This window comes from Lithobates pipiens, unplaced genomic scaffold (assembly GCF_037356315.1).
Source record: "Lithobates pipiens isolate NorthernLeopardFrog02 unplaced genomic scaffold, aLitPip1_a1.2 Scaffold_25, whole genome shotgun sequence".
Classification (NCBI taxonomy): Eukaryota; Metazoa; Chordata; class Amphibia; order Anura; family Ranidae; genus Lithobates; species Lithobates pipiens.
This window is the reverse complement of record NW_027507787.1, coordinates 209,393,862-209,419,950: the sequence shown is the minus strand read 5'-3', so window position 1 is coordinate 209,419,950 and position 26,089 is coordinate 209,393,862. Positions and strand designations below refer to the sequence as shown.

General features: G+C 40.6%; 1 protein-coding gene across 1 annotated transcript in view; it reads right to left on the bottom strand.

Annotated features, from left to right (window-relative positions):
- DOCK1 (dedicator of cytokinesis 1) overlaps window positions 1–26,089 on the bottom strand; it is a 613,707-nt gene that overhangs the window by 358,491 nt on the left and 229,127 nt on the right. The window contains exons 20-23 of the mRNA XM_077455510.1: window positions 23,394–23,483; window positions 18,803–18,903; window positions 17,330–17,464; window positions 11,847–11,955 (exon numbers count right to left, since the gene is read on the bottom strand). Coding sequence (XP_077311636.1) covers window positions 11,847–11,955; window positions 17,330–17,464; window positions 18,803–18,903; window positions 23,394–23,483 — 435 coding nt within the window. The remainder of the gene's footprint in view (window positions 1–11,846; window positions 11,956–17,329; window positions 17,465–18,802; window positions 18,904–23,393; window positions 23,484–26,089) is intronic.

Genomic DNA, 26,089 nt, shown 5'->3' with positions numbered 1-26,089 from the left:
GACTGTGCATGGCAGTCAAGTTCCTCCCCCCCAAACTCATTCATCTGTGTCTTTATGGAACTTCTGCCATGAAATTGTGCAAAATGTCTTGGTATGCCGACGCTTTAAGAGTTCCCTTCACTGGAACAAATGGGCCAAGCTCAACCCCTGAAAAACAACCCCACACTATAATCCCCCCTCCACCAAATGATTTAGACCAGTGCAAAAGCAAGGCCCATAAAGACATGGATGAGTGATTGTGGGGTAGAGGAACTTGACTGGTCTGCTCAGAGTCCTGACCTCAACCCAATAAAACACCTTTGGGATGAATTGGAGCATAGACTGTGAGCCAGGCCTTCTTGTCAGACATCAGTGCCTGACCTCACAAATGAGCTACTGGAAGAATGGACAAACATTCCCATAGACACAACTTTTGTTTTATAACCTATTTGAATTACTGCCAGGAACTGTCAGCTGTTTTTTTGCAATTTTAACATAAATGTAGGCCAGGCCACTGGTACCCTATACCATATTTTCTGGCAACTCCCCCTTATAAAACATTTTTGGGTATCTGTGCTACAAATATTGGGCCAAGTTTTGCCTTTCCCAGATATTAACAAATAACCTAAAAAAAAACGAAAAAAAAAAAACTGGGCAATTACATTCTGACTGCCGCTCAAAAATTTATACCATCCCATTAGAGATAAATACTACACCCACAACTCGTGAATGCCATCTCAGCAGTACAGAGAATGGGGTCTCTCAGCCAAGGTTGGAGATATTGTAGACGCCTTTAATCAAAATTGGCACAACTGGAGATTGTTCACCCTTTGGTCTCTCCAATTTGACCCCCAACTCTTATATTATTTAATCTCATTTGATACAGCAAAACTAGTCTCCTACTTTCTGGTGTACTTCCCATGGTTTTAGTTCCCTTATTCCACACCTCTGTAATCTGTTGTATTATCCGTAGGCCCCATGCACACTGGACGTTATTAACCACTTCAATACAGGGCACTTTTGCCCCCTTCCTTCCCATCCCAATTTTCAGCTTTCAGCGCTCTAGCGCTTTCAGTGACAATTGCGCAGTCATGCTACACTGTACCCAAATGAAATTTTTATCATTTTGTTTGCACAAATAGAGCTTTATTTTGGTGGTATTTATTCACGACTCAGTTTTTTATTTTTTGCGATATAAGCGCAAAAAAGCGGAAATTTGGAAAAAAAAACAATATTTTCTTTTTTCTATTTTAAAAGAAATCAAATAAAACCAAATTTTGTCATAAATTTAAGCCAAAATGTATTCCGCTACATGTTTTTGGTAAAAAAAATTCCGTTAAGTGTATAATAATTGGTTTGTGTGATCACGGACATATGTACGCAAATGATCATGTACATATGTGTGCAGGTGATCACGTACATATGTGTGCAGATAATCATTGGGACATGTGATTTTAGTGGGACATATGTGGGGGACATGTGTTTTTATTATTAGGGACATGTGTTTTTATTATTTGGGGACATGTATGTTTTGGGGACATGTGTGGGGACATTGTGTTTATACTTTGTGGTGTGTTTACTGTGTGGTGATTTGTGTGTACACTAGACTGATGATCAGTGAGTAAAAAGCTGTAAAAAACAGCTCATACTCACTGATCATCAGCCGGCTGCAGTGATCCGCTCTCCTCTCCTCAGCGATGACTTCCGTGTGAGGAGAGGAGAGCCGATTGCCTAGCAACCGGCTGTTTGTTTACATCACATGACGGCCGTGATTGGACACGGCCGTCATGTGATCAGGAGGGCCAATCACAGAGCCCTCCTGCCGATCTGAGATGCGCCGTGTCCGGGTGACACGGGCGCATCGCGATCCCGCTACTTCTGATGGACGTTCCTGAACGTCCTATCAGGAGTAGACGGCTCCCACCCGGCCGTATATGTGCATTGGCCGGGTGGGAAGTGGTTAAAAAAAGCCAGTAGTGTTAGCTGTAGATAGCTCTAGAATGAGTTTTTTAGCAGTAGTATTTTTCTGCTTTTTTTTTTTTTTTTTGCAACGCTATACTCCCACAAAAGCTTATGGCTCAAAAAATCTGATAAATGATGAATAGCTGCATTTTTCTGCGTTAAGCTTTTTTCAGAGTTACAGCATTTTTACAGCTGAAAAACTCCTTCAAAACCCACTAGGTTCTGATTTTTTTCCCAGCCAGAGAGAGAGATTTCCCCCTGCCAAAAACTGCTAATAACAGCCTATGTGTGCATGGACACATAGGATAACATGCTGGAGAGTTTATTGGCTGCAGAAATAAATAATCTGAAGCCAAAAACAGCAGCAAAACATCCAGTGTGCATAAGGCCATATATGTTGTGCTTTCAAAGTTTCTGTTTGAAACACATTGGGAGAGATTTACTAAAAACGATCTGCACGATAGCCAGTTTCTAACTTTAGCGTGTTTAATTAAGCTTTGACAACAAAATCTGGAAGCGGATTGGTTTCCATGCACAGCTGCACCAGATTTTGCACACTCCAGTTTTAGTAAATCTTGCCCATTATATATCATGATTTGTTAGTTTAACTAGCTGTGCCTTAAATTCTCATCTTATTGTGAGTACTGAACATCTCTTTTGATGCAAGACGATTATCTATATTCAATTGTTATGATTCTGTCCTTTTTATATTTATTGCCATTTTTTTCAACTTTAATCATAAAAAACAGATGTAAACCAATTTGCAAAAGCATTTGACACAGTTCCCCATAAACGTTTACTGTACAACGTAAGGTCCATTGGCATGGACCATAGGGCGAGTACATGGATTGAAAATTGGCTACAAGGGCGAGTTCAGAGGGTGGGCAGTGGGGTCCCCCAGGGTTCTGTGCTGGGACCAATCCAATTTAATTTCTTCATAAACTACCTGGAGGATGGGGTAAACCGTTCAAGCTCTATTATTTGCAAACACTAAGCTAAGCAGGGCAATAACTTCTCTACAAGATGTGGAAACCTTGCAAGAAGATCTGAACAATTTAATGGGATGGGCAACTACATGGAAAATTAAGTTCAATGTAGAAAAATGTAAAATAATGCATTTGAGTGCAAAAATATGAATGAAATCTATACACTGGAGGGAGAACCTCTGGGGCAATCTAAAATTGAAAAGGACCTGGCCGGCCTAGCAGATGATAAGCTCAGCAATGGCATGCAATGCCAAGCTGCTGCTAACAAAGCAAATAGAATATTGGCATGCATTAAAAAGGGGATTAACTCCAGAGATAAAACGATAATTATCCCGCTCTACAAGACTCTGGTCCGGCTGCACCTGGAGTATGCTGTCCAGTTCTGGGCACCAGTCCTCAGGAAAGATGTACTGGAAATGGAGCGACAAAGAAGTGCAACAAAGCTAATAAAGGCTTTGGAGGATGTTAGTTCTAAGAAAGGTTGCGAGCACTGAACTTATTCTCTCTGGAGAAGAGACGCTTGAGAGGGGATATGGTTTCAATTTACAAATACCATGGTCACTTTTTCACAGAAGGGAGTTTAATAAGACATGTGGCTACTCATTAATATAAGAAAAGAGGTTTAACCTTAAACTGTGTAGAGGGTTTTTTACTGTAAGAGCGGCAAGGATGTGGAATGCCCTTCCACAGGCGGTGGTTTCAGCAGAGGGCATCAAAAGTTTCAAAAAAGATAAGCACCTGAGCGACCGCAACATACAGGCATATACAATGCAATGCTGACATATAATCACACACATAGGTTGGACTTTCAACCTCACCTATGTAACTAATCACTAAAATGTAAAATATGCTTAAACAATCTAATATAATTTACAATTGTAATTACAATAGTTTTAAATCTGTAGCTTCCAATAAACTTATACCTGATGATCCTGTCTAGAGGTTGAGATCACACCGCAGCAATTGTCATTCAGTAAACCAAACACCATTCCCTGGGGAAGGTGATCAATAAAAAAACGTATGAAATAAAATAAGCTCCATTAACACATTAAGGTCACAGTAAGAGATAAAAGGACATAACCCTCACAAGAGGGTTCCTTTGTTTCACATGATGCTTGCCATAGGCCCGGAAACCTTGTAAATACCACTTTAATTAATTGGCTATTTAATGGGAGTGATGGATAAAAGAGATTAACACCTAAGGCCATCAACTTTGTTGACTTCTGAGATAACTTGCCAAGAAAAGCACAACTGGGAGAACAAGATGAATGTTATTCAAGACTGTTTTCTAGTATTGTAATATTTGGAGACTGCTTTGATCACCCTGTTGTAGAATATTAAAACTGGCTTAGCTGAATACTGTATTGAAAACAATTACCCCTTTCACTACTGATGGATTGTTTCAAGGCGATATACATGTGAAAACATGGCACAGGGAAGCTCCAAGCAAAGCGGGGAATGTGGAACTATTTATGTTAGCATTTTGGACAGATGTTATACAAATTGAGCAATAGTTCAGAAACATACTACAAAAAGGAAAATAAAAATTCTTGGGATATTTTATTACTCTGGAGTTAAAAATAAGCTTTGGCGCTAGAACCCTTATTGTGCATCTAAGTGCATACAAATAAGTGTCTTTAAAATTATTAGAAAAACTATACGTGTTGGTCAATTATATATCCAATATCGGTGTTAAATAGCTTATTTCTCATTACTTGTGTGCGTGTTTGACAGAAAATGTGTTTCTTATACATCCAGTGTAAATACTAGTATTTCTTATTACATGCTATATATCCGTGTGGGTACTAGTTTACCGTGTATGGGACTGTGTGACGCTGTTTATATATTTGCTACTAAAATGCATACAGTTATCCAATAAACAAAAGTAAACAACAAAATTTTTTTTTACAGTTGTGCAAGAAATTGCTAATTAATAATCCAGTGTTCTGCAACTACTAGTGCGAAAAGTGGTAGTGCAAAGTAATCGTGCAAATAACAAGAAAAAAAGTCCTTCAATATACAAAGAAATTTTCAAAATCGCATCTGTAAGTTGCTGAAAAATCGCATACTGCTATGTCTCTAAAGCGAATAATGAAATAAGGTGACTTAGTGCAGGAAGACTAAGGACATTCCTCTCCAGTGCGCCACTCAGTGTTGAAAAGATGTATTTGCGCTCACCAGAAAAAACACCCTCAGAAGGGTTAGCCGAGCCTTCACAGTATGAGCCACTGTGCTGCTTTTTTTGGACTCTGCTCCTGTTGTACTGGGGGAGTAGTCGCCCTTCACTTCCAAATGTATTCCGTAATTAAATGCATAAAGGAGGGAAAAAAAGCATATCCATAGTGCAAAACCGTATTGTGACCTTTTTATTTAGTGTACAGGAAAATTACTTACAAAATCGTTAAAATCAAATCGCGTGTACAACGTTGTACACGCAATTTGATTTTAACGATTATTTGATTTTAACGATTTTGTGAGTAATTTTCCTTTACACTAAATAAAAAGGTCACAATACGGTTTTGCACTATGGATATGCTTTTGTTCAGTTTTTCCTTTCCCTTTTTCTATTTTCCCTTTTTTTAGTTTGCAATAATCATAGAATTTGTCCATAGCGCAATCTTAACGATTTATCTATATTTTATTACTCGCTTAATTTTGCCCATTTCTACTTATTTTTGTACTTCCAAAAAGCATTTAATTTGGGCACTGATCTGTGAGAAAGGTACACTAGGCCAGTAGCAGGGGCAACTAGACTGTAGGCAAACTGTCCCTTTTTCTTAAATACTGTACATTTCCAGGAAGAAATATTTGTAAATTCTAATTTCACCTTTTTATGGATATTTATTTGAGCTTTAAAGGATAAGTTCAGCTTTTGGAACATGCTACATATTCCACCCATATTTAGGGTGTAACATGTAACTTGTTCCAGCTCTTGCCAACTATTCCACCAATCTCTGTGGATTTTCTACCCCCACTTTCTGTCACGTTTTGAAAAGAATGTGGCCACATGGGGCTCCGTCCCCAACCCGCCAGCATTATTCTTTCACAGTTTTCTGTAAATAAACGACAACTACCACAACAGCTGATGACTTGTAGTTCTTAATGAACTGTGAGGGCACTGGTGGGTGCCTTTGTAGTTCATGCATTTTTCCTGCTCTAAAGTAACTGCTTGCCTGTACGTGGTACAGGCAGAAAGTCATCTTGAGAGTCTGCAGGAGTCCTGCATTTCACCCATGACCTGCTGATCGCAGATGCAATGCTCTGCAGGTTCCCTGAAAAAAAATTAAAAAAAATAAAAACTTTTTTTACCTGCAAAAAAACATACATTTATTATTTTTTCTTAAAAGGTGAACTTATCCTTTAAGGTTTGCTGAAATGGGCAGTTAAAAAGACTCATCAGCTCAAGCTGATCAAATCTCGGAGATCAGTCATCCCTTAACAGACAGCTCAGTTAGAGCGTTCAGGCTGGCAAATACTGCCCAAGTGTAGGCTTATGAATGAATGAATGAATGAATGAAATACTTGTATAGCGCACAATGCGAACTGAATCGCCTCTAGGCGCTGATCTGATCTTATGCTGTGCTGTCTCTTTAGCTAGCCCAGTACTCCAGGAATCCATCATGTTAATAAATATTTATAAAACCAAGACTGTTAGGCTCCATGCACACCAAAGCTCATAAAACGGCCATTTTTGGGAGTTTGGGCACTTTTTATTTTAACAGCCCATAAATTCCCCTCTGTTATCCTATGTGTCCACATATGGACGGTTTTGGACATTTATCAGCAGTGGAGTCCAGGAGCTGTTTTTCTGACTACAAAAAACACTCAAAAATGTTAAATGTGCATAAACGGTGAATAAACGTGGATAAACGCTCAAAAATGTGACCCATCAGCATTTTTGAGCCATTGAAAAAAAAAAAATGCTAAAAACTGCTAACGTGGAAAATCGCTAATTAACGTTATAGTAAAAACGTTAAAAAACATTAAAAAAACGTTGACTCACTGCAAAGCTACTGACATTTTTACAACATTATTTTAACGTCCAGTGTGCATGAGGCCTAATGAAAAAAAAAAAAAGAAGAAAAAAAACACACACACCTATAAGTTGAAAAGCGTATAAGCCATTTATCTGAAGCCCTTCATAGCAGACTAGTGCATGAATTCCCACCCCCCCACTGAAAAAAGACAGATAAATATACTCCTATTTAAAAAAAATAAACAAAGCCATTCAATATATAACCAGTTCTGAGGTTTCTTATATTTCCTGGACCTTCACCTCTGAGAATTTCCCCTCCGTTTGTGCCTAGTTCTATTCTCATCCCTGCTGTTGCATATTCCATAACACTAAAAATACATCGAGACAGTGGGACCCATTAAGGCTGTAGCATATCTTGCCAAAAGTTTTCCAGAACTATGAGAAACCATATAACCCCTTTCACGCTGACGGAGTCTGCCAGCAGGTCTGCCTGCTCAGCACAGGGTCTCTCCACTGATCCCCGCAGGTGGATGACAGGTCCGTGTCTGCTCCACTGGTGCAGAGCTGACACCGCCTGCTGTCCACTATGGGCAATCGGAAAACAGACCGCCTGTTTGTTTCCATCCCATAGCTCCCAAGTGTCCCTGATTTGGAGGGACTGTCCCTCCGTCCCTCTTTCCGCCTCATTTGTCCCTCATTTTTGTTTGATCCTCATAGTTGTATATAAAATGCATTTTTATCTTTCAAAAAGTGTTTCCCAGTGCTAAACCTTTCATCCAAATGCTAAACTGCTGCAACTGTCATTTTTTAGAGCCAATATAAAGGAATAGTAGTGTTAAAAAAAAAAGCTCTTGTGGATTTAATTTTTTGGGGCAAGTCTCCTTTAGGGGGATGTGGCAAGGGGGCATGTCCTATGCCTACATAGGTTTGTTAGTAGGTGTCCCTCATTTTCATTTCAAAATGTTGGGAGGTATGCATCCGACTGTCATCTGATCCGATGGATGGATGGATGGATGGGGAACAGGATCGGATCATGCCATAAAGAGCAATGGACGGTACGATCGGGTCCTCCTGAAATACTGACAGGCGGACCCGATCGGGCCATCTGCGTGAAAAGGGCCCTAAAGTAGTTAAAACTTTACATCAACTACCAAGAAACAAAATATAGCTTTTTGGTGAACAAAACATTTAAATGACTTCATTAGAAGTGGAGCATGAGCTGGGATTCCTGTTGAGTTTCTGTACCAGAGACCCATACGTTTCACCTCTTACCTGTATAAATGAGACAACCTCCACATCCACCTCCCTGCAAATGCCTATGAAAACATATGTGTCTAATTAACCTTTCAACCCTCACCAGTTCCTGTCCCAGGAGCTCAGGCTAAATTGAACTGTCATATGGTAACTGTAATCAGCAGTCAATACTTGTCCATGTATCCCCAATCCAAAACACAAATGGCACAGTCTTGCTTAATACAAATGAAGCCTTCAAAGAGAATTGATTGGCCTTACGTTCTTAAGTGCCAGAGATGAAAACAAAAGTCATTTACATAAACCTATAAGTCATTCCATGATTAGCAAAGCTTTACTTCTTTCTCTGCTACCAAAACAGCCCGATGTGAATTGCTCAATAGATTTTTTTCGCTAACACCCTTCCCCCAGCACAACTGCAAATCCATTTCGCCATCTCCGCACTCTGATATTAATCAAATATATCACTTGTTTTTCACGTTACTGTGCTGCCATGCTAATCAGTGTTTGAAAGGCCAGAAATCTTAAACTCCACTTATTACCCTGGGAAAAAGAGAAAAAAAGGCTTGAATAGCTTCAGGCAATTTCTTGACTTCTTTCCTTTTTTTGGCTCATAGCAAATACTTTGGATACGTTTTTTTTTTTTTTTCTTTTACTGCAATTTTCTAGTTACTGACATATAAACAGTTAGCAGAGAAGTGATGCTTTTCCTTGCTCCACCCATTTGCCTTCAAGTTGTAATCCATGGTCTTGTTGTTAAAGCACTTTTGAGTAGGAATTTAGGAATTGATTTACTAGAAACTGGGATGTGCAAAATCTGGTGCAGCACTGCATAGAAACCAATCAGCTTTGAGTTTTTTTTTTTTTTTAAAAAAGCTTAAAGGATAAGTTTGTTAAAAAAATAAGTGCACGTTTCTGTAGGTAAAAAAAAAATAGCATTTTATTTTTTGTTATGAGCATGCAGAGCATTGCACCTATATTCAGCAGATCACAGGTGCAATCTCAGGCTCCTGCAGACTGTCAGTGTAGCGATGTGGCTGTGCGGGGGCTGATGCATCAGTAACATGCTACACTCTGAATATGGGTGCAATATGTAACATGCTAGGAAAGATGTACTTATCCTTTAATTAAACAAGCTGAAGTTAGAAGCCGATTGGCTACTACCATGCACAGCTGCACCAGATTCTGCACTCTCCAGTTTTAGTAAACCAACACCTATAAGGGCTTGTTCACACTTGCTCAAAATGGCCTCCTGGCATTTCAGGAGGGTTGAAAATGTCCTTCAAGCACCTGCTTTCAAAACAGGTAAATACGTAGTTGATATCCATATACTGTAAATGTTAACTGTCCTACCTGTCCCCACTTCCGGGAGTCTCGGCCGTGGCAGTTACCACTCGGCTCCCCCCTCTTTCCGCAGCGGGTGCCTTGCGCATTCACAGCAGGGACCCGGCGTGAAGCCGTAATGCGTCATTACCAAGCTCCCTTACAGGCTATGGCGGCAGCAGCACCCAACAACTGATGGAAACATCATATGCGGTGCTGACATCGCTGAACTCCAGGACAGGTAAGTGTCCCATTATTAAAAAAGTCAGCAGCTGCAGTATGTGTAGCTGCTGGCTTTTAATTTTTGCAGCGGTGGGCGGTCCTCCGCTTTAAATAAAACATTAAGATAAAAAAAAAAAAAACAGCCTCAATGCATGCACTTGCTTGTTACTTTATAGATTTTGAGATGCGCTAATGTTGGCGCATCTGTTTTATTTTCACTGTTACTGAATTCGCATAAAGGAAGCAGACTAGCAATTTCAGTGTTCATACTTTCACTGCACATGCTTCCTGTAAATGAAGAAAACGTTTATTTACAAACAAGTCTCATGTCTTTTGCATTGCTAACATATTTCACATACAACAGATGTGATAGAGATGAGATCCCATGGATGAAATGAGAACTGCTTGCATTTCCTGGTTTAAGGGAAAAGCATACATTGTCCATAGCTCAACAAACACTCTGGGGCTGATTTACTAAAACTGGAGAGTGCAAAATCGGGATCATCTGTGCATGGTAGCCAATCAGCTTCTAACTTCAGCTTGCTCAATTAATCATTTGACACCCCCCCTCCCCCGACCTTTCCTGGCACTTTTAGTTTAAAATTTAATAATCAGTATTTTCGCAAGAAAATTTCTTAGAACCCCCAAACATAAAAGGCTCTAGAGAATAAATTGATGGGTTTTGCAAATGTGTTTGTCACATGGCATTTGTGTGGCAGTTTTTAAACTATTTTTTTTTTCATTTTAATGCAAAAAAAAATAAATACAAAAAATGTATATATTTTTTTAATAGATAGATGATGTTATGCCAAGTGAAGAGATACCAATGGTGACAAGTGCCATCAATTTTACTATCCATAAGCAACACTTTTAAAGCCTTTACAGGTTACCACTTTCGATTTATACAGGAGGTCTCGAGCTAGAATTACTGCCCATGATCTGACGTTTGCAATGATACCTCCCATGTATGGGATGGTCGCTGTTTGCATGCACGCAAGACTGACGGGTGGTGTTGCCTTTGCATGCGAGCAGGGGGGGGGTCAGCAGGGGCACTTTATTTCTTTATTTTAATTATTTATTTCTAACTTTTTTTACTTTGATCACTTATCTTAATCCTCTTGTATTTTATCGTATCTGTATTGTCTCCCTTTTATATTGTAAAGCACTGCGTAAACTGTTGACGCTAAATAAATCCTTTATAATAATAATCATTGCTGTCACAAGGAATGTAAACATCCCTTGTGACAGAAATAGGCATGTGGCAGGTACTGTTTATGAAAGATCTGGCGTACATAAGACCTTAAATCCCTCCTCTGCCTTAAAAGCATTTGATCACACCTAGTTCGGTATGATCAAATGCTTTTAATTTTTAAAAATGATGTGGTATACATATTGGTAAACCGGAAGTGACGTAAGGTCATTGCTTCCAAGTTACTATATCAGAGCTGAACAAAGCCGATCCGGTCTTTGTTCAGCAGGTGGAAGCACCGGCTGGTCGATCGGGACTCCCGGTGGGATGGGAGAGCCTAGTGAAGCCGGGGGAGATGACGCGGCATCATCCTGGTATAATTACTTGAAGTCTAGCAACGTACTTGTGAAAAAAAAAAAACAAACAAACCTGGAAGCGGACTGCTTTCTCTGCAGAGCTGCACAAGATTTTGCACTCTCCAGTTTTAATAAATCAACCCCTATATGACCCGATCACCACACCTACTTAATGGCCAAAAGGTCAATTTCTGTTGCAGCATGACTGTGCCCCTGTGCACAAAGCCAGCTCCATAAAGATATGGTTTGATGAATTTGGTGTGGAGAAACTTGGGAGTCCTGACCTCAACTGTATTGAACAGCTTGTTATGAATTAGAATGCTGATAGCAAGCCAAGTTTTCTTGTTCAAAATTAGTATCCGACCTTGCAAATGCCCTTCGGGCTGAATATGCACAAATTAAAACAGACACACATAGTGATTAGGGGGGAGTGGACACCAAAGTAATGCCCATGGTTTCGAAATGACCAACAAGCTCATACAGGTATAATAGTCAAACAGCCATTGTCTGCCTATAGGATAAAATAATGTGCAAATGTGAAATCTGCAAATCTTACAATAAAAGGGATCATGTCAAGCACCTGAATATGTTTATTTATGTACCTTAACTATAACAGTTTGATCGGTCTGACTGCTTGTCATCTTATTGATTGATTCGAACAGCTGCCGCAAAGACTCCATGAATTCAGCCTCTCCTTTGTTTTCATACAGTCTAATGGGGAAAAAAAAAAGAAACCTTAGTTTGAAATCCAAGGAAAAGAACGGCTTTCTGAAATCGCAGAATGCTCCATGTCAATGACAGAGAAAGATATCACTGTAGGAGCCTGCACATACAGGTGTGTAAGGCCATGTGTGCATACACATCTATTTGCATCAGATTTGTTTTTTTTTCTCATGCAAAAGTAGCTTGAAGAAGCTCCGAGTTCTTTCTAAGGGGCTTATAACCGTCTACTGAGCTGCTTGAAGCCTGCAGTATGCTTTCAGATGCATTCATTTTACATAATACATAAGCTCTTTAAAGGGTAACTCCACTTTCATGCGAAAAAAGAAAATTATAATATATATATTGTTCACAAGTCATATTGTAATTGAATATATAGAAGTCATATTGTAATTGAATATTAAAAATGATCTTTCCAATCTGCAGTGCTGTAATTTTCTGTAAAATGCAATATGGCGGTCTGGAGGTGTTATGTACACAGATGGTGTTCAGAATATCCCCCAGAAATGTCTATTCCTGCTTCTGCTATTGGCTCACTGGTTTTCCCAGAAGTCTGCACCATAGGTCTGTGCAGCCTATTGTATTAGGGTGTGTACCCCAAAGCTCAAACACACGTGCCTTTCTTGGGGCGGGCAGAGAATAAATGGGAAGTGCTCTGTGTTGAGTGGCTTCATTCATGCACAAAACTGAAGCAATAGTAAACACAGTTGCTATGCTTTAGTTATGCATGGACACAGTGAGCGAGTTTATTTAGAAAACGCGTGGGCCGGTAAATTACATATTTACTAGCCCCTTCCCCTGCTCAGCATCCTGAAACATCCCCCCGCAGCAGCCAGGGGGAGAGGAGGGAAGCCAGCAGCACTGTGGGGGCAAACATGGGGGGGGCAGGAAATCAGCACCGCATGTAGGAATTGGGGTGTGTCCAGGCAAATCTGGAAAATGCCCTGCGCACACCTAGGTTCTGTACAAAGATGCAAGTCAGATTTTGAACATTCCCTGCAGCAAACGTCTAATTTTGGTGATGCTCCCAATGGGAAATCACATCTAAAGGGATTCAGACCCTGCCATTTCCCTTACTAGGACCCTGCAAGTGCAGCAGCTGCTTGATCATTATAAAATCACTCATTCACATTCATTGTCCACATGGACACCAGATGACAAATTCTTAATCAAAACGTGTCGGGAGATTATGCTGAGACCGCTCTTCCCCTTAATATAAGCGCTTGTTTTTACTGCTATAAACGTGAGTGTATTTCCTTTTTTATATATATATTAAATGCTTTCCATACGGTATATGCCTTCCCTTCTTTTAAGGTTGAACTGATTGTTCATATCTACTGACCCCACTTACATCTCATATACATCTGGAGGTCATACCTGGATTGCGAACATAATCCCCTTGGTATATCATACCACAAAGTTTGATTGACTCACTAGCTGTATACCTATCTGAGTTCAATCCTTCCGGTAAGCGGTTTTAGCGTTTCTGGTGGTGGATCTACCATCAAGTAAATTACTTTCACACCCTATACATACATTTGAAGTTGAAGACTGTCACCATATTATATGCACATATAAGAGATTGATTCTTATACATAAAGTTGAAGAGCATCATTGATTTTTTTCTTGGACATTGCACTTTGAAGTTATTTTTTTTTATAGACATTATTATTATACAGGTTTTATATAGCACCAACAGTTTGCTCAGCGCTTTACAACATGAGGGCAAACATTACAGTTACATTACAATTTGGTACAAGAGGAATCAGAGGGCCCTGCTCGTTAGAGCTTACAATCTAAAAAATTATATGTTATATTAGAGGACTTTTTTTTGACTCCCTTGTGCACATCACTAAGTTCATTCATATTGTTTGTCCTGGTTTACATTTGTAGCGCCGGTACTCCTGATGAGTACGTGCTAGGTCTGTAAATTTAGTTTTTGCCCAAAACTATAAGTTTTGCTGGGCTGCATTGAGGTTCTTCCTGGTCATAGGTGGGGTTCGCACCTGTGAGAGGCATTAGAATGCAGTCTGGTTGGACGCATTGGGTACCAATCTCTCTCTCTGAGCTAATCAGTGGGCGCGTTTGTCTTGCTTTGTATTACGGGAGAGGGTACTCAAGGTGCTGAAGTCACGAGGTTCTGGGTTCCGGTCCAGAAGTTGTTGCTGACTCCGTGGTCCTGGTCCTCCTGACCAGCCCCCAGAGGCCCTCATGGTCTGGGGTGCGGATCCATCCATTTCCGAGCGTCGAAAGAGGCTAGTTTGAGGCGCGGTAACTGGAAGGAGGATTCTAAGGTGTTCCGTGCTGTCATGAGTTTGGAGGAGCCCAGCAACTCTACATGCAACCAGGGGAGAACTCTTCAGTAAGAGAGCCACTCACGAGGCTGGCTGCTCGGTAAGAGCCATGAAGCTGAGCTGCCATGGACATTGAATTCACATTTCTTGCGGTATCGCCAGACCGGCTGCAAGATTCTAGTACAGTAAGAAAAGTTCCTACCTCTATCCTTCCGTTTGCAACTAAGTTTTCAACCAAGTCTGTGTGACAGACTTTGCAGGCTAGAATTACTTGTTGGCTGCTAGATCCAAGGTCAAGGATTTATCTAACAGTTAAACAATCCAGTTGCAAGAGGCTATTCCCTGGATTATGTACAGTGAGAGACTTTAAGTCAGCAGTTCCAAGCACCTGAGCTAAACTTTACCCTGAGACCCTCTATTCCCAACTTAAAGACTGAGTTTAACTGTTTTATGCAAAATAAAAATCCTAACAAGGAATCCAAGTGTTGGTCTCTACAGTTATTGGGTCATCAACCCTGAGAAACCCTAGACAAGAACAATGAGTGACAAGCTGGAGGTAATCGGTAAGCCCAGAAAAATTCAGCAGCTCCTTCGGGGGTCAGCGCTACACATTATTTAAGCGCTGCACATTTTATCCATTTCTAATTTTTGCAACTTTATCTATTGCTGTGCTGACTGATATATTTTTATATTTAATCATTTTGTTACTGTTTCCCTTGACAGGAAACATATATGTTTCTTTTATAATTTACAGTGCACATGGACACAGACAAACAGCTTTTTCTTCAGGGATACACAATTAGCGGACCTCCAGCTGTTGCAGAACTACAAGTCCCATGAGGCATAGCAAGACTTTGACACGTCACACGCATGACACCCAGAGGCAGAGGCATGATGGGACTTGTAGTTTTGCAACAGCTGGAGGTTCGCTAATTGCATATCCCTGCTTTAGAGCAACAAAAGGTAGGAATCAGCAACGTTTGTTATAATCCCTGCAATGTGCACAGATCACACAGAGGGGAGTGTTTTTTTCTCAACAAAGATGGAGTTGCTCTTCAAGTGTTGTTCTGACCTTAAAGTGGTTCTGCACCTAAAAAAAATAAATATTAAAAGACTATTAATAAAATCACACTTACCTGTCCCAGGGTCCAGCGATGTCGGCGGCAGATGACGAGCAATCGCTCGTCTCGCTGCTGCCCCCGCCGCCATCCTCTGTCAGGGAATCGGGAAGTGAAGCATCGCGGCTTCACTGCCCAGTTCCCTGCTGCACATGCGCGAGTCGCGCTGCGTGTCTCTTCTGGTCCCCCGCTGTGTCCTGGGAACTGTGTGTTTCCCAGAACACAACGGGGGGGGGGGGGGGGGGCGTCTGCGGCGGTCTGCCCGGAAGTGGGTGCAGATACCTGGATTATCCAGGTAACTGCACCCCCTCCCCCCTCAAAGGTGCCGATTGTGGCACCGGAGGGGGGGAGGGATCAGATTAGCGGAACTTCCCCTTTAGGGTGAAGAACCGCTTTAAGTCATAAGAGGTGAGACTTGCAGATAAAAGTATCAATCTCTATGCATCAATGCAGTTACAGCCAGAGGAAACCCCCCCCTCCTCAAATCTGCTGTCCAGTAACAATTTCACAGGTCTTCCTATTCTGGTGGTAGGAAGTCCTGGGTGCTACAAGGATTGGCACTCAGGTAATGTAAGCACTGCTGCTTTATCTGCTTTCACTGCGAGCCCAGAGTGACTTGATGAATGCACCTCCAGGGGGTATGTCTAAGATGCTCTGGGTTCACAGCAGTTGGTTTAATGTCATGTTGCAACATTCAACCCATAATTTTTTTTTTTACAGGGGACAGTGTCAGAGATAAGGATCATTTACACGGAGTGCCTCTGAAATGCGATCCACAGTTGGAATGCTTTTCAGTGGCATTTCATCTACGGTATGGAGGCATAAAGTCACCTCCTCACCACCGGTTCTACGAGTTTCTGACTTAAAAGATTAACTCCACTTTAAAGTCAGAAAGTCAAACAATCCCCTCTGGATGATCAATGTGCATTGTGAGGATTTTTAACAAACTTTGCTGCAGATTCCGGGCTGTTTCTGCACTGAAGAAATAGTGGTTTGTTTGACTGTCTCTCTTGCATACGGATTCTATATAGGAGTGACAGGTTTCATTATAGTCAGCTGATGCATACTCTGTGTTCCAAGGAGAAAAGATGCAGCGTTTGCATTCTTCCAGAAGAAATTAACCCTTGGGCTGGCCGTACAATTTTCATTTACAGTTACCAAAAACCACATAATATGGGGTCAAACCTAAATAAGTTTAATTTGTATGCAATCCACCAGGTCCTTGCACTACATAGCTGAAGGTAAATCTAAATGTATGTAGTGTATAATGTTTGGCCACCTTTGGGATTCATTACATTTTTGTTGTATAGAATGCCTAAAATCTAATTTGTATCTTAGTGCAGACTTCTGGGAAAATCAGTGAGCCAATCACACAAGCAAGAACTGACTCCTGTGGAGGCACACTGTGCACCAACAGTGTACAGAACACCTCTAGGTTGCCATTTTGCATTGAATTTCACAGAAAAGTAAAAACTGCAGGTTGAACTGGAAAGGTAATTTTTAAAAATAGATTACAATATGGCTTGTGTAGCAATTGTACATACTATATTAATTGTATTTGCTATATTTTAAGAAAACAGAGTTACACTTTAACTTTGTGCATGGCAATACATTTTTAACATTCATTTAAGGTGGAGTTGAGCTTTAGCATATACTAACCATATACATGGTGGCAGTTATTCTAGTCCTCCGATTTAATATTAATAGAATACAATAGGATCTCTGCTGTAATGCAGTAATGATCGGTAGCGGTAGGCCACGTGATCTAGGTTGCCTAGGTGAGGGGCTCAGGAACAGCCATAGCAACAAACCAAGAGAGGATAGATTCTTCTGTGATATCAGCTAGTCAAAATAAAAAACTGAATAAGAAAGTATTGCAAATTTTTGTTCAGGTAAGGGATAGAAAAAACATAAAAAAAACATAAAAAAGAAACAAAAAAAAAAAAAACTTACTGGATAAATAAAATTCTTGAGCGCACAATGAATTTGAAGATATATTCCAGAGCCTTCATTACTTTAAATACTTGGTCTGTGATACCGGGTTTATCTGCATTCTCCACATAGTTTTTTAGTACTTTTGTCAGTTTTCTGAAACATAGGTAAATGTAAAAACATTTAATATGCTGGTCATAAGGGCAGTGAGTGAGTGTAGAAAATCAATATTTAAACATAAATAACTAAAAAAAAAAAAAAAAAAAAAGGAGTTTCTGGTTGCAGCTACACTTAGACGGTCAAAATGCCAAGATATTGAGGCACCATCAAGCAGAGCTAGGCTTTGACAAAATAAAAATAATCCAAAAGAAAACTACAGTAACAAATCTGGTCATTTACATTACTGAACAAAAAGAAAGGGCCCCTAACCTCATTTGTAGATGCTACCACTGTAGTTGCCTAGAGTGGCTCAGGTTCGTATGAGACTCACAGTCTATCTTCATGAGGTGTGATTATTCTCTAAAAACAACAGACTTGGGTATGGCCTAGTAGCAAACTATCTGCAAAGTGTATGGAGGTATATGCATGTAAAAGTCCCCAAGTCGAATACAAAAGGGACCACAGGTATCCTGACCTCAAACTGTGCTTGTCTTTATGCGACCCTTGGGGTACTATTCCTGCCATTGACATCAAAAACTATTCCTGCCAATGACAACACCACTGGGGTATAATTCCTGCCATTGACACCAACAGTGGAGCACTTTTCACAGACACAAAATTATAGGGGACTATTCCTCTTACGGACACCAATGATGGGGCACTTTTCCTTCCACCAACAATATCTGGGTACTGTTCCTCCAGCGAATACCAATGGGGCACAAATCTTCTTACGAACACCAATAATGGGGCATGGTTACCGACGCCAATACATTTTCTACTCCCACTAGCCACATTCCAGCCCTTCTAAAGTCTGAGGGACAATTGGCCATTGTTTGGGAAGTTTGATAACCCCTTCTCTAGGTGGATGTTTAAATTTAACAAAGTCTGACAAGTTTGTTTTATGTTCATGCTCAACAATTAATTATTTAATCTAAACAACTGAAGACTGTGGTGCAGAATCAAAAGCTTTAGGCCCCATTAAGAAGAAAGGGAGGCTTGGGACTATTGGGTATGTTTACCAAAAGAGGCAACACACTGTCCTGAAAAAACATTTAGGCAAAAGATCCTGTTTAAAACATGCTGCATGCGTAGGTGCGCATTCTCCGGAAGGGCTCACTAACCCGCTTTGAATATTAAAAGGTAAATGCAAAACAACACTTTTGCTGATTTTCATTAGGAAGGATTAAGCATCTATTTGCATGCATTAAATAGGTCAGAAATCATTGAGGAATGTATAAACCCCAGGCATTGAGAGTTTAACAGCATTCTGAGTTGCCTTGCAGTGGGTGCACAGTGTCACTACTGATAATCTGATAATGTAGAGATTAAACCTACGTGTAAGCTAAGGTTGCACTAAAATGTTTCTTTATATAGGTCTCCAAGACAGGATTGAAGTGCTGAAACTTGCGATCGGCAATCAGGCCAATAATAAATACCTGAAAATGAGGCGGAAAAAAAAGGGTTACTCATTAAATATGCATATGTGTAAAAGCCAGATCCCACCTTTTCTCTCACACATAGAAAATGCCTGTAGCATGGGATACACTTCTAGAAGAGAATATTTTAACAGGAAAAGTGAACAGAACCGAGACCATGGTCACAAACCAAACAGAATTATCCAACATTTATACATATACATTACTGGATTCATGTTTAATGTCTGTTTTTAAAATAGTATACACTAGTAAAGTACTTGCAAATGGTTTTTATTTGTCATCCTGGAAATGTTATTAGTATACCAAGGCAGTCTCCGATTCTGTAAGTCGAGAATTCTCACTCTAAATCTCTCAGTAGTTTAACTACACACATTCCAGTTTGTCTTTTTGATTATTTCAAATAAAAATTGTTTATGTTCCTGATACTCTCACTACTGTCTATAGGAAGCAGTGAACGCTAGAGAAAAAAACAGATCTCAAAGGGGAGGATTCGCAGAAAAATAAAATAATAAAATTAAACTGTAGATTAAACTATAGATGTTGCAGTGCTGTACTAGGGTGTACATGAAAGCTTTGAAAAAAATAAAAAATGAAAATAGACCAAATAGCCTGACTAAAGGCCAGTTTTAGTGCTTGTTTACACCTAGTGCACTACCGGTAAGGCACATTCATTTTAAATAGCTGCCATTCATTTTACATAGCTTGCTAAATGCATTTACCACATACGGGGGTTGGACAAAAATATGGAAAGACTAAGTGATTTGCAGGTGTGAAAGTGACCACATATTCTGCATTGAAAATTATGTAATGTTCTTTTGCTTCTGCTATGCGAGGAGACACCTAGCTAACAGGTGAGTCGCCTCACTTTCGTCATTTACTGTGTGCGCTGCTAGTAATACGGAGTCATGTCAGAGCTTACTGAGTTTCAATGATTGCAAATTGTTGGTGCCCACTTAGCTGGTGCCTCTGACTAATGTAGCCAATTTATTTGCAGTGTCGTGAGGTACAGTATTAAAAGGTTATGATGGCATATAGAGTTTCTGAGAAAAAAAAAAATCTGATGGCACGGGCGACATGGTCAACTGACCTAAAGAGACAAAAAGGACATTGCGCAGGATTGTGAGCCGGAATTCTAAACAGTGGTATCGGATTCCATTATCCACCATCCAACACTTATATTTGTCAGTTTCCAGGAGAAGTCAGAAAGGCAGTCCAAAACCATATTGGGTAACAATTTCATTCTTTTACCATACTTGTTCCCATATTTTTGTCCAACTGCTGTACCTGTGTTAAAATGTACAATGCATGGTGTGTGTTATTGTACATTGCAAAGGGAAACAAAAAATTGGAAGAAGCAATGTTTGCCGTGTTGAAGCCCATGAGGTTGCCACAACCCATTGCACCTCAACACTTGAAAAAAGTGCACTGCAGCACATACATTATAAAGGCGCACTAGAATGTGAAGTGGCTCTTTAGTTTTCCTGACTTTAAACATATTACACAAGCAACACTGACTCGAGTGTTGGCCAGACACCACAACTTGTTATCAGTGAGTCCCGGGTAATATGATGAGCTCACAATTGTAATTGGTGTACACCACCTGGCTTATAGTATCTGAAGTATACTATATATATATATATATATATATATATATATATATATATATATATATATATATATATATATATATATATATATATATATATATATATATAAAAAAAACACGAGTGTCCTGAATCATGGGTTTAAAAACTCTTTGAAGTCCTGACTTCAAAAGGATGGACTTTAATTAGAAATTAAAACAGGCCTGTCTGTTCCTTTGTGAGCTATACCCCTTCGCAAAGAAGGAGAAAGCACAGTTGTAGCTTTGTGTACTAGGAGAAGAGATTGTTTAGGTTCCAAATCAATCCCATTTTGTGAAACACTAACTTAAGCTATGTTAGCAGTCTTGAATCAAGGCAATGAAAAACAAAAAGGTGACAGAAGAGCTGAAACCCGTACCCATTTCTAGAGAATACTTCCTTCTCTTCTGTGCTGTGTGATGAAAGGGAATTTGGCATGTGATCTCTTTTAAAGAGTATTTAGATTTTACTGATCCTCCACATTAAAGTGGAACTCTCTCAATCAACACTGACAATTTAATCCTCATGCTTCTGGCATTAGTAAACAGATTGGATGGCATATACCTTGTTTCCTCAAAAATAAGAAGCGATTGTCGGTGATGGCTGCAATATAAGCCCTACCCCCCAAATATGCCCTAGTTAAAGTCCTTGTAGGTCTTATTTTTAGGGAAACAGGGTATTATATAGTTGTTTTGACCCTTTCTTTTTTTGTTACATTTCTTCAGTTACTTCCAGGTTTCTTGCCTAGGCAAATTATATCATCCATCCCAGGAATCTTCAGGAGGGGAGGGTCTGTCTCAGCTAAGCACACCCTCCTGCCTGCATGAGCTAAGGGCAGATTAGGAAAAAGCTACATGTATAATCCATCCTTACTCAAGATGGTCACAGCTAGAAATGCTAGGGGGATGTATTTCAAAGTGATTTCTCAGCAAAATAAAAACATGGAGACATAAATACCGTATATACTCGAGTATAGGCCGACCCGAATATAAGCCGAGGCCCCCAATTTACCCCCAAAAAAACTGGCAAACTTATTGACTCGTGTATAAGCCGAGGGTGAGACATGCCTGTCCATCCCTGTGTGTGTGTCCGTCCATCCCTGTGTGTCCGTCCATCCATCCCTGTGTGTGTGTGTGTCCATCCATCCATCCATCCCTGTGTGTGTGTGTCTCCATCCATCCATCCATCCATCCCTGTGTGTGTGTGTCTCCATCCATCCATCCATCCATCCCTGTGTGTGTGTGTCTCCATCCATCCATCCCTGTGTGTGTGTGTATCCATCTGTGTGTGTGTGTGTGTGTGTGTGTGTGTGTGTGTGTGTGTGTGTGTGTGTGTGTGTGTGTGTGTGTGTGTGTGTGTGTGTGTGTGTGTGTGTGTGTGTGTGTGTCCAGCCTACCTGTGTCCCGAGCCTTTGTCCCGAGCCTCCGTCCCGTGCCTTGCCTCCGTGCCGTGCCTTGCCTCCGTCCCGTGTCGTGCCTTGCCTTGCCTCCGTCCCGTCCCGTGCCGTGCCTTGCCTTGCCTCCGTCCCGTGCCCTCTTCGTCGGCGCCTCGGCGGCCATTGTAAAATTCAAAAGCCGCGCCTCCGCCTTCGCCTGTGATAGGCGGAACACTGAATTTCCCAGCAGCCTGTGTTCCGCCTATCACGGACATCGTATCATCCTCGTCCGTAGTACGAGGATGATACGATGTCCGTGATAGGCGGAACACAGGCTGCTGGGAAATTCAGTGTTCCGCCTATCACAGGCGAAGGCGGAGCCGGAGGCGCGGCTTTTGAATTATAGAATGGCCGCTGTCTGTCTGCTCGACACGCTGATCGAGCGGGCAAACAGCGATGACTCGAGTATAAGCCGAGGGGGGCACTTTCAGCCTCAAAAAAGAGGCTGAAAATCTCGGCTTATACTCGAGTATATACGGTAGAAGGGTGAGTTTGCTTTGAATATAAAAAAAAAAAAATTTAAAAAAGCATTTTTGCTGTTCAGATGCAGCGTACTCCTGCTTTAATAGATATCAGGTGGGCAAAATCCTAGGCTTTTAAACATGTATATTAAAAAAAAAAAAAAAGAAAAAAAAAAGGAAGATATGACCTGCCCAACACCAAGGTGACAGAACCTCCACCCCTATTATGTATATAAAAACAGAACCGATAAATAGTATGGACAGAAAAAACAGAGGCTTTGAGTGTGGACATTCTTCTAAAAATGCCAGATGTCTGGCTGCGTTTGGATTTACTGCTTTGAGACACTTCCCACAAAGGCATGCCAGAATGGAAAGTACCAGTGAGTGGAATAATTGCTTCCAATCTGAATATCTGTTCCAGGTCAGTGACTTTAGAGCAGACTAAAGACACTGCATAAGTGCGACAGCCAAAGAAGTAGTAGCACATGCACAATCACCGACATTAGCATATAAAGCACCGTCTCCTGACACTCGAAAAAGGCAGATTCTACTCCACAGTTTTTTTTAAAGTGCACCAATCCTTTAACCACATTGTAAACATTTTTAACAGGATTCAGAATCCATTGTTGAAGACTAGTGATAAGTAAAACACTGTTCTTTTTAGAATTACTCCATCTAACTTTTTAACTCCCTTCCTTCAATGACCTAAAAACAGAGACAATCCTGCAAACCATATTTCTGCTTCATCTTGTACACATCTATCACTAGCATAATAGAATATGACCCTCTTCGCTATTCTGCAAACCTTAATATATCACATTTTGACCGTTTCCGATCTTATGGTAAATATGATCAGAATGCAGACAACTCAAAACAATGGCTGTTTAATGTTAATAAAAGAAACAAGAAAAAGCAATATTTCAAATGATACTGCACTGTATTTATCATTATGTTTCCTCCGATAGAACTTACCAAGGCATCAAAGACTAATATATCATATGTTTCGGTATCAGAGTTTTCCATTATGATGTTAAACAGCGCATCCAAAGTGTCCTGCAAGAACTACAGATAGAGATTGTGTCAACTTCATACCACATTTTGTAAATTAGAATAGTGCAAAATACTAGCTGGGAATTTTAAACTGACTGCAGATAAAAACATTTATGTTAACCGGGATTTGAAAATACTACTTTGGTTTGTTAAAGGGAAACACTTCAAACTAATTGGATTGCTGATTTACAATAAAACTCATTTCCTGGAGTACACAGGATTAAAGCAGCACTAAAGACAATTATTTTTTCATTTTGCATAGCGTAAGGGAAGGTAAAATCCGTATCAATTTTTTGCCATCTATATCACATTGGGAATATGTCCCTTCACTTGCCATCCCTTAGTCAAAATAAGAAGCCAGAGGAGATTCCTACAAATTGAAGAAATCCCTTGGAAACTGACTGTTAAACAAAGCTTCAATGACCGCCCAGTGTAACCCCTTCCACTCCCAGCCTGCCTCAGTTTTTAAGCAAGCCATTGTAGAACAGAGATTGTAAATCAGGGGAGGCAGGTGAAGCAGGGCCATGAATATGAACAAGAAAAATCAAGCTTCGAGGGTCGTAGCGACTCCAACTTAAAATACAGACACTTCTTGTCAGAGGCACTGAGCTCAAACAGCATGGAGTCTTGGACCAATGGTAAAGTGCCATTGGTCTCAGTCGTCCAATAAAAATGATGCAGTGGAGGCTCGCCTCTCACTGCAGTGTCATAGAAGGTGCATGTGTCTAAAAGACAAATACTCCCTTCCAGCCCAGCCCTCTTAAAGCAGAGTTCCATCCAAAAATTTCATTTCCGCTTTAAGGGAGGCGATTTCCTGACATGCCACATTCGACATATTTTTTTTGGTTGGGGGGTGGTACCCTCTTTTCAGGGTTCCAGCTCCCACTTCCTCCCGGGGCACTGTAAGGGAGATCACCACCCCCTCTCAGCAATCATTGGGGACACATTACAGGTCCAAGATGATTACCTGGCCAGTCACTGCGAGGTTTGCGCATGCTCAGTGGGTGCCCGATTGTGAAGTCACAGCCGGGCGCCCACAATTACAATGCCGGTGCTGCGGAGAGGAGCGGGGCTTCGCTCTCCCACTGAACCCTGGGACAGTTAAGTGTCCAATTATTAAAAGTCAGCAGCTGCAGTATTTGTAGCCAACTTCATTTTTTTTTTTTTGCGTTACTCCAATTTAACTACAAGGAAATACAGGTGTTTATGGGTATAATATTTACCCATATAATTTTTTGCTAGAAAATTACTCAGAACCCCCAAACATTATATATATATATATATATATATATATATATATATATATATATATATATATTAGCAGACACCCTATGGAATAAAATGGTGGTTGTTGCAACTTTTTATATCACACGGTATTTGCGCAGCAATTTTCTTAAACACTTTTTTTTGGAGGGAAAAAAAATTGATTTCATGAAGTGATATGAGAAAGGCAACCTTGTAATTAGGAGTAGATCGAGGAACAACCCTTGTAGGTTCAAACGGCATATATACAGAAATGCGATGGGCTGTTTCTCAAAAAGTAATGCAAGTGAAAACCATTTGAATATAAAACACAAAGAACATTGACACACATACAAAGTTAAGTACGAATCAAAAAAAAAAGTGATAATGTGAAAGAAGCAGTCAAGTATTGTCTTCAATGCCCCAATAAATGCTTCATCAGTGCCAGAAAAATATGCTTCAGTGCTCCAGCACTTACACCCACAGCTTATTAGCAGAAGCTTAGACCCCCAGCAAGAGTTCTACCGACGCTTATAAGAAACCACACAGATCCCTGATGGATGGATCTCTCCCTCACCAGGTTCCCCAATGGTAATTTCTAGCAACGTTCAGCATCCCACAAGAAGTGTATATAAGAGGAACTTCATAGTGCAGTAAATCAGCATATCATTTTATTCAGATAAAGACAGGTACCTACAAACACCAGTAAACTCAGACAGATCACAAAAGCGCCGCTCGATCTTGAGGGATGATGATGTTCGGCCCAATGAGTTTTTTTTCACAAGAGACATCATGTGGCAAACTCCGGGCACATACATTTTATAGATCTTCCTCAGTGGCCACAAAGGATATAAAGCCCCTTTGTGTACACCAAATGAGTTTGTAAACTCTGATATTACCTTGTAAAAGTAGAAGTGACATTATTACTTATGTGCTGTACATTGCCCGTGCAGACAGCCAAACTGTAGGAGGGCCCCATCAATGCAACTCAGTACAGGCTGCCTGCAGAAAACTACAGGGAGGGGCAGAAACAAGACTAGACTCCCTGCGGGAGAAGAAGTGACCAGTGTTTTATACTGGAAGCTCCAGCACAGAGGCAAAGTTTCACATTGGATCATTGCACAGATCTGGAAGAAATACACAAAGCACAGCAAGATTACAGTAAGAATATGTGTCCTCTTGAAATTAACAACCGGCCCATAGCCGAATGACAGCTACAGGGCGGTTGCTTAACTCTGGGAGGCTGTCATATGATGTCCTCCCAGAATTTCGCTCTTGCGCACCCCCGATCGGTACAGTGAGAGGGGAGAGATCTGTGTCAGCAACGTTGTGGGCTGTATCGGCAGTGCCCACAGTGCTGCTCACCGACAATTAAC